General features: G+C 47.6%; 1 protein-coding gene across 2 annotated transcripts; it reads left to right on the top strand.

The window, feature by feature from the left end:
• Positions 1-14157: 14157 nt before the first annotated feature.
• Positions 14158-18321, top strand: LOC101755725 (probable transcription factor KAN2). Of its 2 annotated transcripts, none has more exons than XM_012846943.3 (6): positions 14158-15026; positions 15253-15329; positions 16202-16247; positions 16489-16618; positions 17449-17506; positions 17620-18321. In XM_012846943.3, exons 1-6 carry the CDS (start codon positions 14471-14473, stop codon positions 17746-17748), a joined length of 996 nt encoding a protein of 331 aa, XP_012702397.1. In that variant the 5' UTR covers positions 14158-14470; the 3' UTR covers positions 17749-18321. The 2 variants fall into 2 exon arrangements, with proteins under 2 accessions (XP_012702397.1, XP_004972778.1); XM_004972721.4 differs by having other exon boundaries at positions 14163-15026; positions 16489-16687.
• The last annotated feature ends 301 nt before the right edge of the window (positions 18322-18622 follow it).

Genomic DNA, 18622 nt, shown 5'->3' with positions numbered 1-18622 from the left:
CCCCGGCAATATAAGGCGAGGCAGGGACCCTTCCAAAACAATTTAATGCAATCAACACACATGATGTAGGGTATTACGCAATCCAGTGGCCCGAACCTGTCTAAATTGTATGTCTGTGTTTACCTTCGAGTTTCTGATCTCGACGAGCCTCACTAACCAGAACACTACCTCGAGCACCCCCCGGTAGATTGTTAGGTCTAAACACCGACAGCTGGCATGCAAGGTAGGGCTCTCGCCGAGAACCCACTGGTGAACTCGATGGACCAAGTCATCATCAAACCGATCGTCGCGTTCGAAGCAGGCACGACGTTCATCTTCGGCTCCTGGGTTTGCATCGCAGACGGCGCTGGAAATTTCCACTGCCACATTGTATCGACCCCGGAGAAGAAGCAATAAACCATAAAGCTCCAAAGTCAAGCTTTAGATGGTCTCGTCGAGAATTTTGATGAATTTTCAAATTCTGACTTAGGCAGAAGCTAGGGGGACGAGTCCGAGTACAACTCGACTTCTCCCGCTAGTAGGATTGACTTTCATGAGCCAGCGTATAATCCATCGTGCAAGTCGGACTACCCCCGAATCAATTCCCGTTCAGACTCCGCAACGCGACCACTATTTATCAGGCGGTCCTGTCCAGATCACAATCCGATACGGATACAATCAAGGACCTCAACTACTACTCGGACCCGGATGATGAGACCCCTTATCAAGTCCACAGTAGGGCCTGGTGATCACATCGACTCCCCAAGGTAGATTCATCTACTGGGTCCAACATGAAGCCACCTGCTCTAGCCAAGGACGACAATTCACTCCTCATCGCCTACCTCAACACCCTCCCATACCAGGAGGAAGCTCCTCTATCACCCATCTACGAAGAAGGCAGCACCATGGAGGTCATCACTTTAAGCTCAGGAAGCTACTCTCCAGAATGAGAACTCTTAGCTCTCGTCGCTGGATAAGAGGATGGCGAAGAAGAGCAACGGGATAGAAACCAATGACATGAGCGTCATCCTGATGATGTTTCACAAGATGAGCTCACTGCCAACGTTGTCGGAGAAGATACTGAAGCTCAAAGTACTCGACGATGAGCAAGAAACGCCGCAAGAGCAGAGCGCTGCCGCTGCCTTACAGCAGACCTACCAATCATGAAGATGGACAACGCTTTTGAAGCAGTTCAAACGCATCACCATCGTACTCCCCTAGCCACCATCGGATCCATTGATCTCATCACTCGTGCAATGTCGCAGAACTAGTACACTAGACAATTGGCTAAACTGGCAGAACGATCATATGAACAACTTGATGAGCACAACCCGATATAGTCAGTCCAGTGCTCCCTATCCCAACGTAGTCAACATGGCAGCAGCCATAGAGGCCCTTCATCCAGACAAAGCCAACTCGGAGGTGCTAGATTAAGATAAGCTGGAGTAGAGGGTAGTCGGGCGGGACCCTCGGGAGGCTGTGGCCACCGTAGGGCTAACCTAGAGCTTGAACGACAAGTAGAAGACCTTCGCAACAAAATCAACGCCAGCCGTGATGCCCGTACCATCATTGATGGATGGCGTCACGAGCGCGAGCAAGAAGTCGAAACACCCAGGAGATGATCCTGATGGGTTCTTTGCCTTCTCCAAATGTGTGAAGAGGACAATTCTACTTGAAAAATTCAGACCCCCGAGTATCACCAAGTATGATGGCAAGCAGGACCCAATCCAATGCTCTGGTGCTACTCACTATCAGTAGAAGCAGCTGGAGTAGACGACACTAAAGTCATCTACTTCCTCATCTGCATGGAGGCGGTGCTACTCACATGGCTCGAATCATTGGATAAGAATTCCATCGACTCGTGTAAGGACCTTAAGGTAGCGTTAACCAACAACTACGCAGGGGCAATTTAGCGTCCTGGCAACAGAATCGACTTGTCTCAAGTTAAACAATAAGAAGGCGAGACCCTGCAGGGCTACTTACGTCGCTTCTTCGACAAGAAAGCCACAATCATGGATATCACGGAGTGCGATATTATAGACTGCTTCCAAAATGGCCTCTACGACCGCCGGATGTTCCAGGACTTCGGCAGAAGATGCCCCGCTGATGTCAAATCTCTAAAGATCATGGTATAGACATGGGCAGATGAAGAAGACAGGTAGATCAAAAGGTTCGAGTCCAATCGCAACAAGAGCCAAAACAACAATAATCAGAACAATGGCCATCACAACGACAAGAACCGCAACGATCGCCCTAATAATGACAACCGAAATAACTAGTCAGGAGTGTCGCACATCATCTATGGACCCACCAGGAGGTTTGGACAATCCTAGATACAGGGCTGGACACCGAGACGTGTTAGACATGGAGACTACGGTGCAGGATGGCGTGGTCTACGTGGCAAGGCAGAAACTAGTCAAGGATTACGAAACTACTCGTAGAAATTAGAGTAGGACTCATCTAGTCGAATAAAACTAGTATTCTTGTAAACAACCGACCTTTAACCCTGCCCTCAGCAATATAAGGCGAGGCAAGGACTCCCTCCAAGGAAATTCAATCTAACCAACACACAGGACATAGGGTATTACGCAATCTAGCAGCCCAACCTATCTAAATCGTGTGTTCGAGTTCACCTTCGAGTTCCTGATCTCGGTGAGCCCCACGCACTAAACACTACCTCAGGTACCACCCTCGGTAGGTTGCCGGGTCTAAATACCAATAGCTGGCATGCTACTTATAGTACAAGTACATATCGTACATACATCTATGGGCCCACCCGAAGGTTTGGACAGATCTGCATATGGGGTTGTACACCGAGGCGTACTGGACATGGAGACTACGGTTCAGGACGGTGCAGCGTCCATGGAATACAAGGAACTAGTCGAGGGCAAGGAAACTACTCGTAGAAGTTGGAGTAGGACTCTCTGGTCGAATCCGACTAGTACTCTTGTAAAACAATCGACCTAGAACCCTGCTCCCCTAGTATATAAGGGCGGGCAGGGACACCCTCTAGACAAGTTCAATCCAATACAAGCATACAACACATAGGACGTAGGGTATTACACGATCTAGCGGTCTGAACCTGTCTAAATCATGTGCCAAAGTACACCATCGAGTTTCTGATTTCGGCGACACCCATCAACCAAAACTCTACCTCAGGTACTCCCTGGGTAGGTTGCTAGGTTTAAACACTGACAATACATGCCCTTAACCTTCTCCCTCATTTGGATTCCAGCCCCACCAACTAGTTTAGTATGCTCTCTCTTGGGCTGAGGCTTGACACGGAAAAACTTGCGAAAAAGTTGAAAATGTGGCTGGATCCCCAAAAATGCTTCGCACATATGAACAAAGATGGCGGCATGCAAAATGCTATTGGGGTTGAGGTGCACAAGTTCGATTTCTAGTAATCCAGGAGGCCACGAAAGAAGTCGAAAGTAGGAAAAGAAAGTCCGCGCTCAATGAAATGGGAGAAGATTACCGTCTCATCGACGTATGTCTCCAGCGGCCACAAGTTGCTGAATGCACACCTTCAGTTGATGACATCTTTCTCCTGGAGGAGGTTGGCTTCCACCAGTGCCTTGATGTGCTCTTCCTTCAACGACGAGTGCTTCCAAGCACATGTAGGAAATGATGGTGCAGTCTGGTTAGTCTTTCCATACTTGGGAGCTGGCATTTGGATCTCCTTCTTCTTATCTGCCTTCTTCTTCCCGCGCAAGACGTATGATGATATAAGGTGAGGTAGGGACCCCTCCGAGGCAATTCAATCTAACCAACACACATGACATAGGGTATTACGCAATCTAGTGGCCCGAACCTGTCTAAATTGTGTGTTCATGTTCACCTATGAGTTCCTGATCTCGGTGAGCCCCACGCACTAAACACTAACTCAGTACCCCCCTCGGTAGGTTGCCGAGTTTAAACACCGACAAGGAGGTCACAACCGCAAGCGAAAGCCATACAATACTGTTGTGGCAATATCACAGTCATCCAAGAAAGGTGGCGGTAGGAATCAAGACAGGCCCTCGTTCAACGAGCTCCTAAAGAAACAGTGCTCATGGCACCCATACCACAAGGACTCTGCGTTAGATGTTTCAGTCTACGCGGAGTCATGAAGGACCTGCTGGAACCATCTGGCACCAAAGACAAGGGCAAGGCCTAGGAAGACAAAGATGATGGTGACAATGGTAAATTCCAGAACCCATCCATCAACGTCATCTTCGGTGCAACACCGGGTACTGCTACTAAGCAGTACCATGCCATCCTCCGAAGACCAGCATTTGCCAAATTCATGGCCATCCCGCACTACGTGTACATAGTACTCAAGATGTCAGGACCCAAGTGAGTACTCTCCTTGCGCGGAGACATGAAGAGGTCGTACGACTGTGACACGAAAGCTGTTGTGCTAGCAGCAACTACTCAGGTACCAAACTCGATGATGCAATCTTCGCCGCATCCAAGAAATTATCCGCGTCAAAACTTGAGATCCCAAAAAAGAAGTCAGGGCCAACCAAGGTCAAGCCGGCAAGTGAAGTAGACGTCAAAGCCATTGACCTTGAGACTGGTGATAGATCCTAAATAGGAAGGCGTGCTCATCAGCTTACTCCAGGCCAACCAAGACATCTTCGTGTGGAAACCAGCGGACATGCCGGGGATCCCCAGGGAGTTGATCGAGCACTCACTCAACGTGGATCCAAAAGCTACACCAAACAGGCAACGCTTACGATGATTCGCCCAAGATAGAAGAGAAGCCATCTAGAAAGAGCTAGCCAAACTACTTGTGGCAGGCTTCATAAAAGAAGTCTATCATCCAGAGTGGCTCGCCAATCCCGTCTTAGTGCGAGAGAAAAATAACAATGAGTGGAGGATGTATGTCGACTACACAGACCTCAACAAACACTATCCAATGGACCCCTTTGGGCTCCCTAGGATTGATCAAGTCATCGACTCGACATCCAAATGCGCCCTACTCTGTTACCTCAATATCTACTTAGGGTATCACCAGATAGCTCTCAAGGAAGAAGACCAAATCAAGACCGTGTTCATCACCCTAGATAGAGCTTTCTGCTACATGATAATGTCTTTCAGGTTGAAGAACGCAGACGCTACTAATCAGCAGGCAATCCAAGAGTGCTTCAAGAAGCAGCTACACCGCAATGTAAAGGCGTACGTGGACGACGTGGTTGTATAGACCAGAAATCCCGACAACCTGATTGCGGATTTAGAAGAAACTTTCGCAAGTTTGCAAGAATTCTGGTGGAAGCTCAACCCGACAAAGTGCGTCTTCGGCGTACCCTCCGGAAAACTACTCAGGTTCATCATTAGTCACTGAGGAATTGAAGCTAACCTCGAGAAGATCTCCACCATCACTAACATGCATGCCGCATCATGCATCAAGGATGTCCAGAAGCTAACTGGACTCATGGCGGTCCTCAACAGATTCATCTTAAGGCTTAGAGAATAAAGCCTACCCTTCTTCAAACTACTCAAGCGGCAAGACAAATTTCAGTGGACCGAGAAGGCAGATCAAGCCCTGCAACAATTAAAGAACTTCCTATCAAAGCCACCGATCCTCACGGCACCAAATCCCAGTGAAGACTTGCTGCTTTACATCGACACGATTGCTAACGTCGTTAGCACGGCGATTGTAGTTGAAAGATCAGAACTAGGTCATGTATACAAAGTACAGAGGCCCGTTTACTTCATCAGCGAGGTGTTGTCAGATTCTAAAGCTAGATATCCACCAGTCCAGAAATTGCTAGACGCAATACTCCTTACCTCGCGAAAGCTGCGACACTACTTCCAGGAGCACAACATCTCTATTATTACTAACTTCCCCCTGGAAGAAATTCTCCACAATTAGGATGCAATGGGAAGAATATCTAAATGGGCAGTAGAACTTGGAGCACTGTCCTTGGAATTAAAATCAAAGACTGCAATCAAGTCCCAGGCCCTAGTTGATTTCATGCCAGAATGGTGGGAGAATCAACTACCAACACTAGCAGAGCGTCGAGAGCATTAGGTTATGTACTTCAACGGATCACTCAAGCTCGAAGCCACCGGCACAAGAGTACTCTTGATATCTCCCAAAGGAGAACAACTCAAATACGTCCTGCAAATCTTCTGGGAAGTATCCAACAATGAAGCTGAATACGAAGCGCTTCTACACGGGCTCTGCCTGGCAGTCTTGCTAGGAATCAAGCGATTGTTGATTTGTAGACTCATTTCTAGTAATCAATCAAGTCAACGACGAGTGAAATCACCATAAAGAGAACATAGATGCATATTGCCTAGAAGTACGCAAGCTAGAGAACAAATTTTGTAGTATGGAGTTCCACCATGTAGTCCACGACAACAACGTAGCCGCAGACATCCTATCCAAGCTCGGATCTACCCATGCTCAAGTTTCAGCAGGGGTTTTCGTCCATGAGCTACACAAGCCATCCATAACAGAATTGGCACCAGCAACAACCACTGATCGGGGTGCTTCCACACCAGATTGGGAGGTCATGATGATTGACGCAGACTGGAGAGAACCCTTCATCGACTACATCAAAGAACACAAGTTACCTCCAGACAAGACAGAAGCATAGCAAATCTCACGACACAGCAAGAACTATGTTCTAGTTGGAGACAAGCTTTATAGGACAGGCGTCTCATCAGGAGTACTCATGAAGTGCATCTCACAGCAAGAAGGCATGTTAGACATACTGAAGGAAATTCACAAAGGCATTTGTGGCAACCATGCATCCTCACGAACAATCATGGGTAAAGCTTTCAGAGCAAGGTTCTATTGGCCTATAGCTCTCACTGACACCGTGGAACTAGTCCGCCAATGCTAAGGATGCCAATTCTTCACCAAGCAACAACACGTCCCTGCTTACAAGCTGATCACCATACCATCCTCTTGGCCCTTCGCATGCTGGGGGCTCGACATGATTGGCCCACTTCCTACGGCACCTGGAGGATTCAACCAAGTACTAGTGGCAATCGACAAGTTTACAAAGTGGATAGAAGTGAAGCCAGTAACCTACCCCAAGGCAAATAGAGTACTCGACTTCCTCGACGAAATTATCCACCACTACGACTTCCCTAATGGCATCATCACACACCTGGGCTCCAATTTCAACAGCCATGAGTTTTGGGAATACTGCGAGAACAGTGAGATCGATGTCCGGTATATCTCTGTCGCTCATCCACGGGCCAATGGCTAGGTGTAGCATGCCAATGGGATGAAACTGGAAGCTCTCAAGAAAAGACTGCATGATATCGGAAATCCGAAAGTAGGCAAGTGGCTCAAAGAACTACCTAATATCCTCTAGGGGCTCCGTACCGAGGCATGCAAGCCTACAAGGCAATCGCCCTATTTCCTGGTCTATGGATCCGAAGCTATCCTCCCTGCCGACATCATGTGGAAATCTGAAGCAGTCGAGCAGTATGAGGAGGGCTCACCAGAAAAAATAAGGCGCCTAGATTTAGACAGCCTTGAAGAAGCTCGTCGTGCAATGCTCGTCTAGTCTGCAAGATACCTTGAAGGGATCCGTCGTTATCATGATTGCAACGTCAAAGAACGTTTGATCAATACAAGCGATATGGTCCTCAAGCGTATCCAAGGCACCAAAGGGCTGCACAAGCTAAACTCACTACGGGAGGGACCGTTCACTATCTCCAAGGTTACCAAATCTGGGTCGTATAGGCTCCAACATCTGTCTGGTGAAGATGTTGACAACTCGTGGAACATTGAGCAACTCTATCGATTTTATCCCTAAATTTTGATTTACATATTGATGTATATTGGCCACCGGTCCTAATTGTGGAATTACAATTCAATAAAGTAGTCATATTTTTTGTCATAATTTTGACTCTTATTTCTACCTAATTACGGCTTGCAGAAGCAAGTTTGCAGAGCTATTCAGCTCCCTGGGCAAAATCGCCCAAATTGCAGCTTGTAATAATAAGTCTACACAACTACAACAAGCTATTTAGCTCCCTAGGCAAAATTGCCCAAATGCAGCTTGTAATAACAAGTCTGCAGAATCTTAAAGAGTTATTCAACTCACTGGACAAAATCATCCAATCACTGGCTTGCAAAACAAGTCTGCAGTAAACTTCATGAGTTAGTTAACTCGTTGGGCAAATCTGTCCCTTAGTGGCTTATAGAAAAGAAGCCATTAGTACCTCAGAAGTTAACTAAACTACCTGAGATAATATCTACTAGACAAGTCTATCTAGTCGCAGCTTGTGATAACAAGTTCTCAGTTCTAGGTTTTCTAGAGCGCAACATCAATACAACCCAAAGAGGTTGTAAAGGTAGGGTCTAGTCGAAGAAACCCTAAAGAGACTATTCGCCCAAGAGGTCTAACTACCCAGATACCTTGAGTACTAGTACTCCGCAGAAAGGAGTTGCATCCTAAAGTACTCCACATGGTGTATCCGATGAGGCTCATCAAAGAAGCCTTGTACGCAGACACTCACATCTACCGAACGAGCAAATATCAAGAGAGATCGTGAGATGCACTAAAAACAAAACAAGTTGAAAGTAACAAAAATTGCAACAAGACTTAGAATTATTTACATTTCCAAGCATTCATACCATGTTTACAGTGCAAGAACTAATGTTTGCTTAGGATACAAAACTACTTAAGGTCTAGATGATTTGCTACTTTTTCTGCGATGGGGTCCATCTCTTGCAAGTACTGCTGAAAGAGGTTGTCCAAGCAATCCTTCGCTATTCCCTCTGCAACAAGAGCCAGATCAACTTGAGGATAGAAGGACTTGACGAAGCTCAACAGCAGCTTGGAGACAGACTTCACCATCTTTTGAATGTAGCCAGTGAATCTCGCTGGCACGTCCTTGAGTACTTCAGACAGCGGATGAGGCTCTACACCATGTCCGTTATTAGCTAGGCTGCTTCGGAAATCTCCTTTAGAGCAAGTTTCACAACTTCCAGCTTGGCTTCGCGCTCCTGAATGGTCTTCATGACATTAACCAAGTCAACCTCACCATCTTGACGCATCTTTTTCTCCTTCTTCAGGTGATGATCCAGGTTCTCATATAATGATACTAGCTTATCATGTTGATCTGTCACCAGGTAGTAAGAGTTCTTCCAGTCAGTGACTTGACCCTAGAGATCTTTCGACTTCTCGAGCGCTGCACAAATAATACACAAGAGGATCAGTATTACAAACAAAAATAGTACTCGAAATGCAAGGAAGAAGAGCAATTACCTTTCATCTGCTGGTTCAATAACTTATTACGCCCCTTGAGATGATCTTTTTCCTCCTCCAGCTGTTGGATGCGGTTCCGATATTCAGCAGCTTGTCCGTCATACTTCATCAGTAGTCTGGAGGAGTACTCCCTCTCCTTGGCAAGTTCCTTTGCGAGGGCCTCAGCGCAGAGTATTGAGTCCCCATAGCCTTGAAGCATCTGCGACTTTCGGCGGGAGCGTTTGATAACATCCTGCACCACAAAGTAAGTACTCGTATTAGTATATGGGTACTAATTACTAATTACAAGTGATGGAAGAAGATGGATCAAGCATACCTTTGCGTAAGCACCGATACGACAGTGCATCTCCATCATCCCAGCTACCATGTCTACGTCCAGCAGTAGGTCATCGATCAACTGGATATCTTCAAGACTAATTTCTCCAGCTGCCAGTGGATCCGCGTGAGCTTCGGAATCCACTGTACTAAGTGGAACCATGGCAAGTCTTGTCGATGGACCCGGCTCGGAAGATGCGTTGGCAGCCATGATTTCTAGCACTCCCACTGCCTCAATTTCTACCTCTGGCTCGGGGGCTACGAGAGTAGCCATGATGCTAGAGGTAGTTGCCATCACATCTTCAGGCACTTGTTGCTCGGCGGCTAGCACTATAGTGTCAGTCAAAGATGATATAACATCCTGCATCAACGCTACTACAAGAGACACAACACCTGGATTGCTTATCACCGTAGGGTGTTCTTCTGGCTGCAGACTTGCTTGAGCTAGGGAAATGTCCTGGACAGAGTGGCTACTGCCATCTGTCACGGGCTTCAGTCTAGGCCCTCCAAGTTCCACATCAGAAGATTTCCTACATAAAGCAAAGTTGCAGAAACATAAAATAAGTCAATTGTGAGCTACAATTAGTACTCAAAGGAGTAGCAAGGCATACCTTATAGATCTCCTCAACTTCAGAGAAGGCTTCCCTGTCAGGCGTAGTGGTTTGATGGTCATAGTCGGCTTCTTTGGCGCAGCTCGAATGGACGTAGCAGGATCACTGCCAGCCTTCGTTACCCCTCTGCTCTTTGAGTAGTTCTTGTGCCGGAAGGGTCCACCCCAGCGACAGGAGGCTCTGGATCATCTTCAATTTGATCACCTCCCCGATGACCGGCAGCTTGTGTTGAGCGGCCTCAGCAGGCACCTTCTTCGCCTCGGTCGTTTCTTCGAGTACTTGCAAACCACCAATGCCATCTTGAGTAGACATGGTGGGATTGGAATGTCCTACTGGGAGTACTCGATTCTCAGAACCTTGTTCTTCCTCATAAGTAATTACCGCGAGAGGTACATCTTTTGCGGCGACAATCTTCTTTATAGCTCGCTTCGCAGCAATGGACCGCTTCTTCCTCGGTGGCGGAGGAATGACAGCTTCAAGATCGTCATCTACTGCGCGCTTCATTGATCCAGAGGAAGACCTGGCCTTATCAGATGATCGGGCCTTGATTTCAAAATCCTCTGCTGCATCAGAACTCGAGCTGCTGGAGGCTTCGAGTGCTTCCTCCTCCTCATTATCACTCTCAACGATCTCCGTTGTATGTACGCGAGGAGCAGCTTCACAAATTTATTCTGATCCAGGAGGAGGAGGAGCAGAGCAGTACAAATAGATATCTTTCTGTATAGAAAGACAAGTTAATACACCAAAACACCATAAAATAGATACTCGGGGGCTACGGCCACGGGTACTTGCAGGCTTTGATGGGTTGGTAGCGCAGAATTCTCGCACAATGGTGGGGATCTTGCCCACATTCTTGAACATCCACCTCAACCTCGCTATGATCTCGTCTATACTGAGCTTCTCAGGAGACAGTCTTGATGGGTCATTGACACCCGAGTACTCGTAGCCCCAGTGACATCGTTGCTGCAAGGGATAAATTTGCCGCTTCATGAAGCTGAAAGCTACTCTAACTCCAATTAGTCCTTCTTGCTTCAATTTGGATATTCTGTCCAGAAGCTCAGGTAGTTGCAAGCAATCTCCATGAGTTGGCTCATCCAACCATCGGTTGTTCTAGGTGGGGCGATTCCCTGATAGCTTGGGTAATTTGGGATCATGGTTGCCAATATAGCACCACTTCTCTTTCCATCTAGCATGTGAATCTATCAGCTCGTAATACAGGTAGAGGCTCTTGAGCTTCTCCCGCATCTGAATTCTGGCCCCTCTGACTACTTGGGTGTGCTCCATATTTGGTTGCGGCTTCACTCGAAAAAATTTCCAGAAAAGTTGGAAGTGGCGTCGTATCCCCAAGAAAGCCTCATAGAGATGCACAAAATGGCAGTGTGCAGAATGTCGTTGGGATTTAGATGAACTAGCTCCAACTTGTAATAACTCCAAAAGACCCCGAAAAAAATCGGATGGCAGTAAAGCAAGACCACGCTCGATGAAGTGAGCGAAGATTACCGTTTCATCCGGGTACTTCTCCAATGGCCATGGGTTGCCGTAGCCGGGTCACCCGTTGATAAAATCTTGATCTTGGAGCAGATTGGCGGCCACCAGCACCTTGATCTCCTCCTCCTTCAAAGATGATCGCTTCCAAGCACACGTAGGAGTTGGTGGAGTAGTTTGATCTGTCTTCCCGTACTTGGGCACCGGCAGTTGCGGCTCCTTTTTCTTGTCAGCCTTCTTCTTCTTGTCCTCCACGACAGGCTTGACAACAGCAGCTTTCCTCCCCATTCTTGATGTCACGAGTTTCTTCCGGCACATACGCTCGGAGGCTGAGTAGTGGAGGACGGCGGCACTAGCACTCAGAGATCGGGCAGCGGCGGCGCTAGGGCTACAGTGTGGAAGTTTAAAGAGCAGATGGCAAAGGTAAAACGGAAGGGATGATTTCCTCCATTATTTATAACCGTGACGCAATACAGCATCGCGAATAAAGGAATATTCAGAGTTAACGAATCTGAAGATTTCGCAGCACCTGATTGGCAGTTACCTCTATTTTCAAAAGAGATAAGATTTTCATTCAGAGATGATCACGTTGACCAGAGGTTGACCCTTATACCCACCAAACTAGTTGGATAACGGCTCACCAAACTAGTTGGATAACGGCTTGGGGGCTGTGTGCCACGTGCCCATCGGCAAAAAGTTTTTTTCTTTGGGTTTTTAAAGGGAAAGTGATGCAAATTACAGATTTATCCTCAGCCTGATTCTTCGATTCAACCTAAGGCTCGGGGGCTACTCCATATGGAGTGCGACTTTCGCCGCACTTCCATATAAAATTCTTGAAGGATACAAGACTAAGTTAAATGACGCTTGAGCACATTCTAGCCGCATGGCAGTGCTCGGGTACCTTTGAAGACTCAACCCGATGCAAGTACTCGACGAGCACCTAAACTAGTAAGTGAAGTCTACAAAAGTACTCGGAACTGCTGCGTTTGACTAAAAAGTACTCGGGGGCTTGTCGTACATACAACTATGGGCTGACCAGAAGGTTTGGACAGTCCTAAATATGGGGGCCAGACACCGAGACGTATCAGACATGGAGGCTATAGCGCAGGACGGCGTAGTCTATGTGGCAAGATAAGAACTAGTCGAGGATTAGGAAAATTACTCTTAACAATAGGAGTAGGACTTGTCTAGTCGAATCCGACTAGTATTTTTGTAACCAACCGACCTACAACCCTACCCCCGGCAATATAAGGCGAGAAAGGGACCCTGTTCAAAGTAATTCAATCAAACCAACATACATGACGTAGGGTATTGCGCAATCCAATGGTCCGAACCTGCCTAAATCGTGTGTCTATATTTACCTTCAAGTTACTGATCTCGACGAGCCCCACTAACCGAAACACTACCTAGAGTATCCCCTCGGTAGATTGTCGGGTCTAGTTGGTACGTAGAAATAATCACACATAGATGTATGGGGATCAAAGGATCTTAATTAATCAGCAAATTGGAGTTCGACGAGGAAACGGAGAAGCATGTCCATTGGATTGCCAAATAATGTAATTCACATTTAAAAATTCGGGTGTTCAACATCCAAAAAATGCTCGAGTGCCCTATAGCCATCGCCTTATCAGAACCCTTAACAGTTGAGAAATACTAGCTAAAGCATGGATGCCACAGGGAGATTATGTGTGATGGTGTATGTACTCTAACCTGAGCCAATCTTACATAAGTGCATATCCCGTTAAAATCGCTCAAATGTTGAAAACAATAAAATGTTCATCTATAAAAGGATAATTTGAGGTTTTGAAAGGAACAACAGTGACTCTCTAGTTTGGCAAAAGTTGCCAACAAACGAGGATCAACTTTGCCATGGACGACCCAAAAAGAGTGAGAAAACATGTATACAAAACCTGCAGCTACCTAGCTGGAGTTCATCACACACCCAAAAAGCAGGACATACTAGCCGCTGAAGCAAAGTCATGTTTTTGTGGTGCTCCACCCATAGCCATGTATATGCAAGGGTGCAAACAGTTCAAAGGGAAAAAGGTTTTCTTGTGACAGAAACCACAACCAGCACCATGTTTTGATGAAGCAAATGACACCTCCACGTTTTATACTGATCATTAGCCCAAAGAAATCTGCATGAGTAGATAGCTGCATGGGGTCCCTAGCAAGAAAAACATGTGCCAACAACCCAACAGACACACACAACATTTAGCAGCTAGCTCCATCAGCTCTCTCATGCAAAAGGCCTTTTGCTCATGCGAGCTGCCATGCAAATGTAAAAGTGGTGGATTGGAATATCTCTCTACCCCCTTCCTTAAGCAAGCAAATCCAGCAAATCTCTGCCTGCCCCCTTCCATTAAACTGTCATCTCCTTCCATCTCTGTCCTAGAGAGAGAAAGTAGGGGGGGGGGGCGTGTGAGAGTGTGTCACCTTCTTCTCTCAAGAAATCCTGACCTGACCTCTGTGTCGCCATGCCCAACAGGGTGTTGCTGCTCAGGTCTACCCCTGCCTCCCATCATTAACTCATCATCCACCCCCCTTCTTAGTAAACTACACTTTGCCCATCACATTCACTTCTCTCTCTCTCTCTCTCTCTCTCTCTCTCTCTCTCTCTCTCTCTCTCTCTCTCTCTCTCTGAGTCTGCTTTTACATTTTTACCCTTTGTCTTTCTCTCTCCCCCACTCACTAGAAAAGGAGAGTATCCCGGCCATCCCTCTCGCTCAAGCCTCCACAATTTGCACAAACAAAGAAACGAGAGGGAAAGGAGAAAGAGAGGGCTCTTTATCACTCTCTGCAGCAACAAGTGTAGCAGGACAGGCCGAGACCCAAGCTCCAGTGAGAGTGAGATCGATGGAGCTCTTCCCTTCCCAGCCGGATCTCTCCCTTCAGATCGGCCTCCCCACCAGCGCCACGCCGCACGACCACCACCACCATGCCGCCGCCGCCGCCCTCAACGCCAGGTTCTTCGCCGCGGCAGGCGGCGGCGGGAACGGGGTTGGCAACCCGGCGGCCATGGCGCCGTCGCTGCAGCTGCCCATGCCCGTGCCGCTGCCGCTACCGGTGCAGCTGCCCATGCCCCCCAGCGCCGCCGCCGGCGCGGCCGGGCTGTACTACCACCCTGACGCCTCCATGCTGCGGCCCATCCGCGGCGTGCCGCTGTACCAGCACCCGCACACGCACGCGGTGCCGCCGACGTTCCCGCCGCACGCGGCGGCGGCGGGGCCGTGCTTCTGCGAGCCGTGCCACGTCGCGGCGGGCGCCTGGCGCCGCGCCGGGTGCGGCGCCGGCGCGCGTGTCGCCGGGTTCCCCCCGGCCAAGCGCGCCGCCAGGGCGCCGCGCATGCGCTGGACGTCCACGCTCCACGCGCGCTTCGTCCACGCCGTCGAGCTCCTCGGCGGCCACGACCGTACGTTCTCCTTCCTTTCCCTCCCCGTCCATGACTCCATGCACCGTACATGCATTTGCCCTTGTCTCTAGCTACCTGCTTGTGCTCCTCCATGGCTTCTTCTTGACCAGATTTTTCCACTGTGTGCTCTCTTGTCCTTGTCTTCTTGATTTCCTTCTTCTCCCATGACACTCTCTGCTCGATCAGTGAATAATCTGCTTGCGTGTTTGTGATGATAAACTTCCAGGGGCGACGCCGAAGTCAGTTCTTGAGCTCATGGACGTGAAGGATCTCACCCTGGCTCATGTCAAGTCGCACTTGCAGGTAAATCCTCCTGGCAAACCTTGCAGTTTACACCTCCCTTTACCTCGATCATGCCGTGCCAACTTTTCAAGCTTGGAACACTTGATAGGATTAACCGTGTGGGTGTGAAAGAATGGAAGGGTAGAAACAATTTACACAAACACATGCACATATGGGGATCTGTTCTCGTCATCCTGGGTCTTGTAGTTTTGCTGCCAAAGCAGTGCTAGACTGCCTGTTGGCCTGTTGCTACCTCTAGTCCACAGCACAGTACACACTGCTCGATGCTGTAGTGTGTGTGTCCATGCAACAGACGATGCATCAAAGGGGAAGAAAGACACAGCAAAGGGGGATGGCCAGATGGGGCTAAAGTCTGAACAGTACACGATACAACTCCCTGTAGTGTCTTTCTTTCTTCCTCTCCCATGTATACTGCTGCATCATGTATTCATATTACCTGTAAAAACCATGGGAACCTGTGCTCATCAGCTAGGTCAAATCTTTCAGCTCTCATATATGTAAAAGAAGAATGCAGGTTTCACATCTAGGCCACCAAGCTGCTATTACACTCTTTCTATACCTAGTGTATACCACTGGAATGCACACGCATGATAGTTACTTTAACAATGTCTGTTGTCTGTCTGCCAATGTGAATGGGGTTTCTTTCTAGCTGCTTTTTCCCTTGTTGCTGATTTCTGCCTCAAGCTGTCAAATCAAATCTAGCAGCCCATGCATGGTGTTCCTGAAAACGCAAATCTTATGATTTGCCAAAGATTCCTGATTTGCAGCACAAGTTGCTTCATAGATGATAGAAGCTAGATAGGTGTAGATAGATGTGTGCTTTGCCTGGCTCTAAACTGATCTTTTGCCATGTTGCTCTCTTGCCGCTGCAGATGTACAGGACCGTGAAGAACACCGAAAGGCCGGCAGCTTCGTCAGGTGAATAGTACAAGATTTATGCTTTAATTTTTGCTCGAGCGCTTTAGAATCGATGCTAAACATGACATGAGTGAGGAGCCTGACGCTCCAGCCTTCAGTTTTATTCCCTCTTCTCATTATCGATCGGCTACTCATCTTCACCATCACATTCTGTATGGTATATGCCGAGTAGGAGTACCTATGCTAATTTTATGCTTGTCGCCTAATTGTCTCTCCTTTATTGCATTCATGGGTCCTGCAGATCAAGCTGATGGGTTCGAGAACGGGTCGGCCGGCGAGATCTGCGACGACAACTCGCTCGACCTGCACGGCTACGGCGGCGGCGGCAGCGGCAGGCCGGAGTCGGCGGCGGCCGCGGCTCGGCATGGAAGGTTAGCTGCCTGTAACGATCATGGGAGCAGCACCGGTGCTCATGGTGCCCTCTGGAATAGCTCATCAAGGTGCATATATGGTCACTAGCTAAAGCTTGTGTGTACTTAATATGCTTAATAATCCTATGATAAGTACTGATCCTACCACTTTGTGTGCATTAGATCAGGAAGTAAAAGTAGGATTAAACATTGGATCAAGAACTTTTGCCTGATGTCACCTTATTACACACACTGTCAATCATCTCTTGGGCTTGGATTGAGTGCTTTAGTAGCTTTATTAATTAGGTCATGAAAAGGGGGAAGCCTCTTTTACCCACATGCACATCTCATCTCCCTTGCTGCTGACCTCTCCTAAGAATCAGTTCCCAATAAATATGATGAGCTCAGAAAAGTGCCCTACTTCATGGAGACCAGCAAAAGCCTTTTGACATGGATCACCTTGTAGGCATCTGTATGCCTGCCTTCCTCAATTATGGCCTCATTATGTATGCCTGTGGCCTTTTTGTCAGTATAGTGTAGTGTGCATGCAGATAAGTGGCAGTACCAGCATTTGTATATACACAAGTATTTAGTATTTATAATACTCCATCCAATTGTTTTGGTTTGATGGTACACAAGTATTTCACTCCTGTTACTAAGATAGTAGTAGAAAGTATAACTGCCCTAGCTTTACAACAATTTCGTACGCTACGGTTACAGTGTTACAGTTACTTGCTTGCAGTGTTAAAGTTTTTTGCTCTTTTGTACACTGTATTATAGTTACAGTTACTTTGTGGCGCATCTGTACTAACCGAGCTCTATGTCTGTTGGTGACTTTGTACTGTCTACAGGGAGGACTGGACCGGCTTCCCAAGCGAGTCCAACACTGGGAGCATGCATTCTCTCAAGGTATTCATACACGCAAGAACACGGAACTCATCTACACCTAAGATAGTAAAAGTTTGTTCAATTCGTGTGAGAATGATTGTCATCTAAACGCATCAAATTTTATGTCTGTTCAGGAGCAGATGCAGTCCAAGAGCCTTGAGATCCTCTCGGACATGAACTCCTGCGTGTCGGAGACAACGTCCAGCACCAGCGAGCTCAACCTCGAGTTCACCCTGGGGCGGCCGCAGAACCGGCCAAACTGAGGTCGATCGGACCACCTCACCGCAAGCTCTAACTGGAGATCGCCGCCGTCGTCGTCATCGCCGTCGCCGACAAGGATTAGCTAGCTAGGGGGCGCTTTCCATGTTCATGGATCATGTGTTAAGATGGACGCATGGTCCCAAAGAGGGGGCGGCATCATCTTTCACTGTTAAAAGGAGGCCATGGACAGGGAGCAGCAAAAGGAGGAGGAGGGGAACTAAAGGCAGCTAGGGTGGTAGAGATTGATCGCGATCGAAAGCAGCTCATCTGCAGTGTGTAATGGAGTTGTTGTTAGCGTTTAGGATCGATCTAATCTGTTAAAGGGGTAGCTTTTTTGGAGCAGGAATGCGTGCATGAGCTCTCTCTCTCTAGGGGCCGGAGTCGAAAGGAGAAAAAAGAGGGCGACCTGTGCCGTTGCTTTCTCCTGCATCCGTCACATGCCAAAGCATTTTATGAGCTCGATTTGCTCTATGTGTGATGAGCTTAATTAGCTTTAGTTTGATAAGGTGATCACCAATTGTTGCAACGTTTGCTTACTGCTCCGAGCTGAAAATGTCTGTGAGCAGGTTCACAGATTCGGTTAAGCTACATTGACGCAAATGTTCATGAGGCAAAAACTAACATATAGACTATTCTGAAAACGAAATTCTCTTGAACAAACATATAGAACATTTTCAGAGATTCGGTTAAGCTACACTGACACAAAAATGTTCAGAACCTAAACTTATAGAACATTTTCAAAATCGAATTCGCTTTGAACTAACATGTAGTACCTGTTACTACTAGGACCGATTTGAACGTACTGTTCCTAACCAGTAAAAAAAACAAAAAAGATTTGAACGTATTGTTCCTAGCTAGCTGTGCTGGTTGAAATGT

The sequence above is a fragment of the Setaria italica genome, chromosome VI (assembly GCF_000263155.2).
Source record: "Setaria italica strain Yugu1 chromosome VI, Setaria_italica_v2.0, whole genome shotgun sequence".
Taxonomy (NCBI): domain Eukaryota; kingdom Viridiplantae; phylum Streptophyta; class Magnoliopsida; order Poales; family Poaceae; genus Setaria; species Setaria italica.
Note: the sequence above shows the minus strand (reverse complement) of the source record. Positions and strands in the feature narration are given on the sequence as shown.

Bases quoted from the DNA above. Each gene is read 5' to 3' on its own strand.
- LOC101755725 (XM_004972721.4), top strand. From the start codon at position 14,471: ATGGAGCTCTTCCCTTCCCAGCCGGATCTCTCCCTTCAGATCGGCCTC. The intron at 16,248-16,488 runs GTGAATAGTACA...TGGGTCCTGCAG, and splicing joins AAGGCCGGCAGCTTCGTCAG to ATCAAGCTGATGGGTTCGAG. The intron at 16,688-17,448 runs GTGCATATATGG...TACTGTCTACAG, and splicing joins CTCTGGAATAGCTCATCAAG to GGAGGACTGGACCGGCTTCC.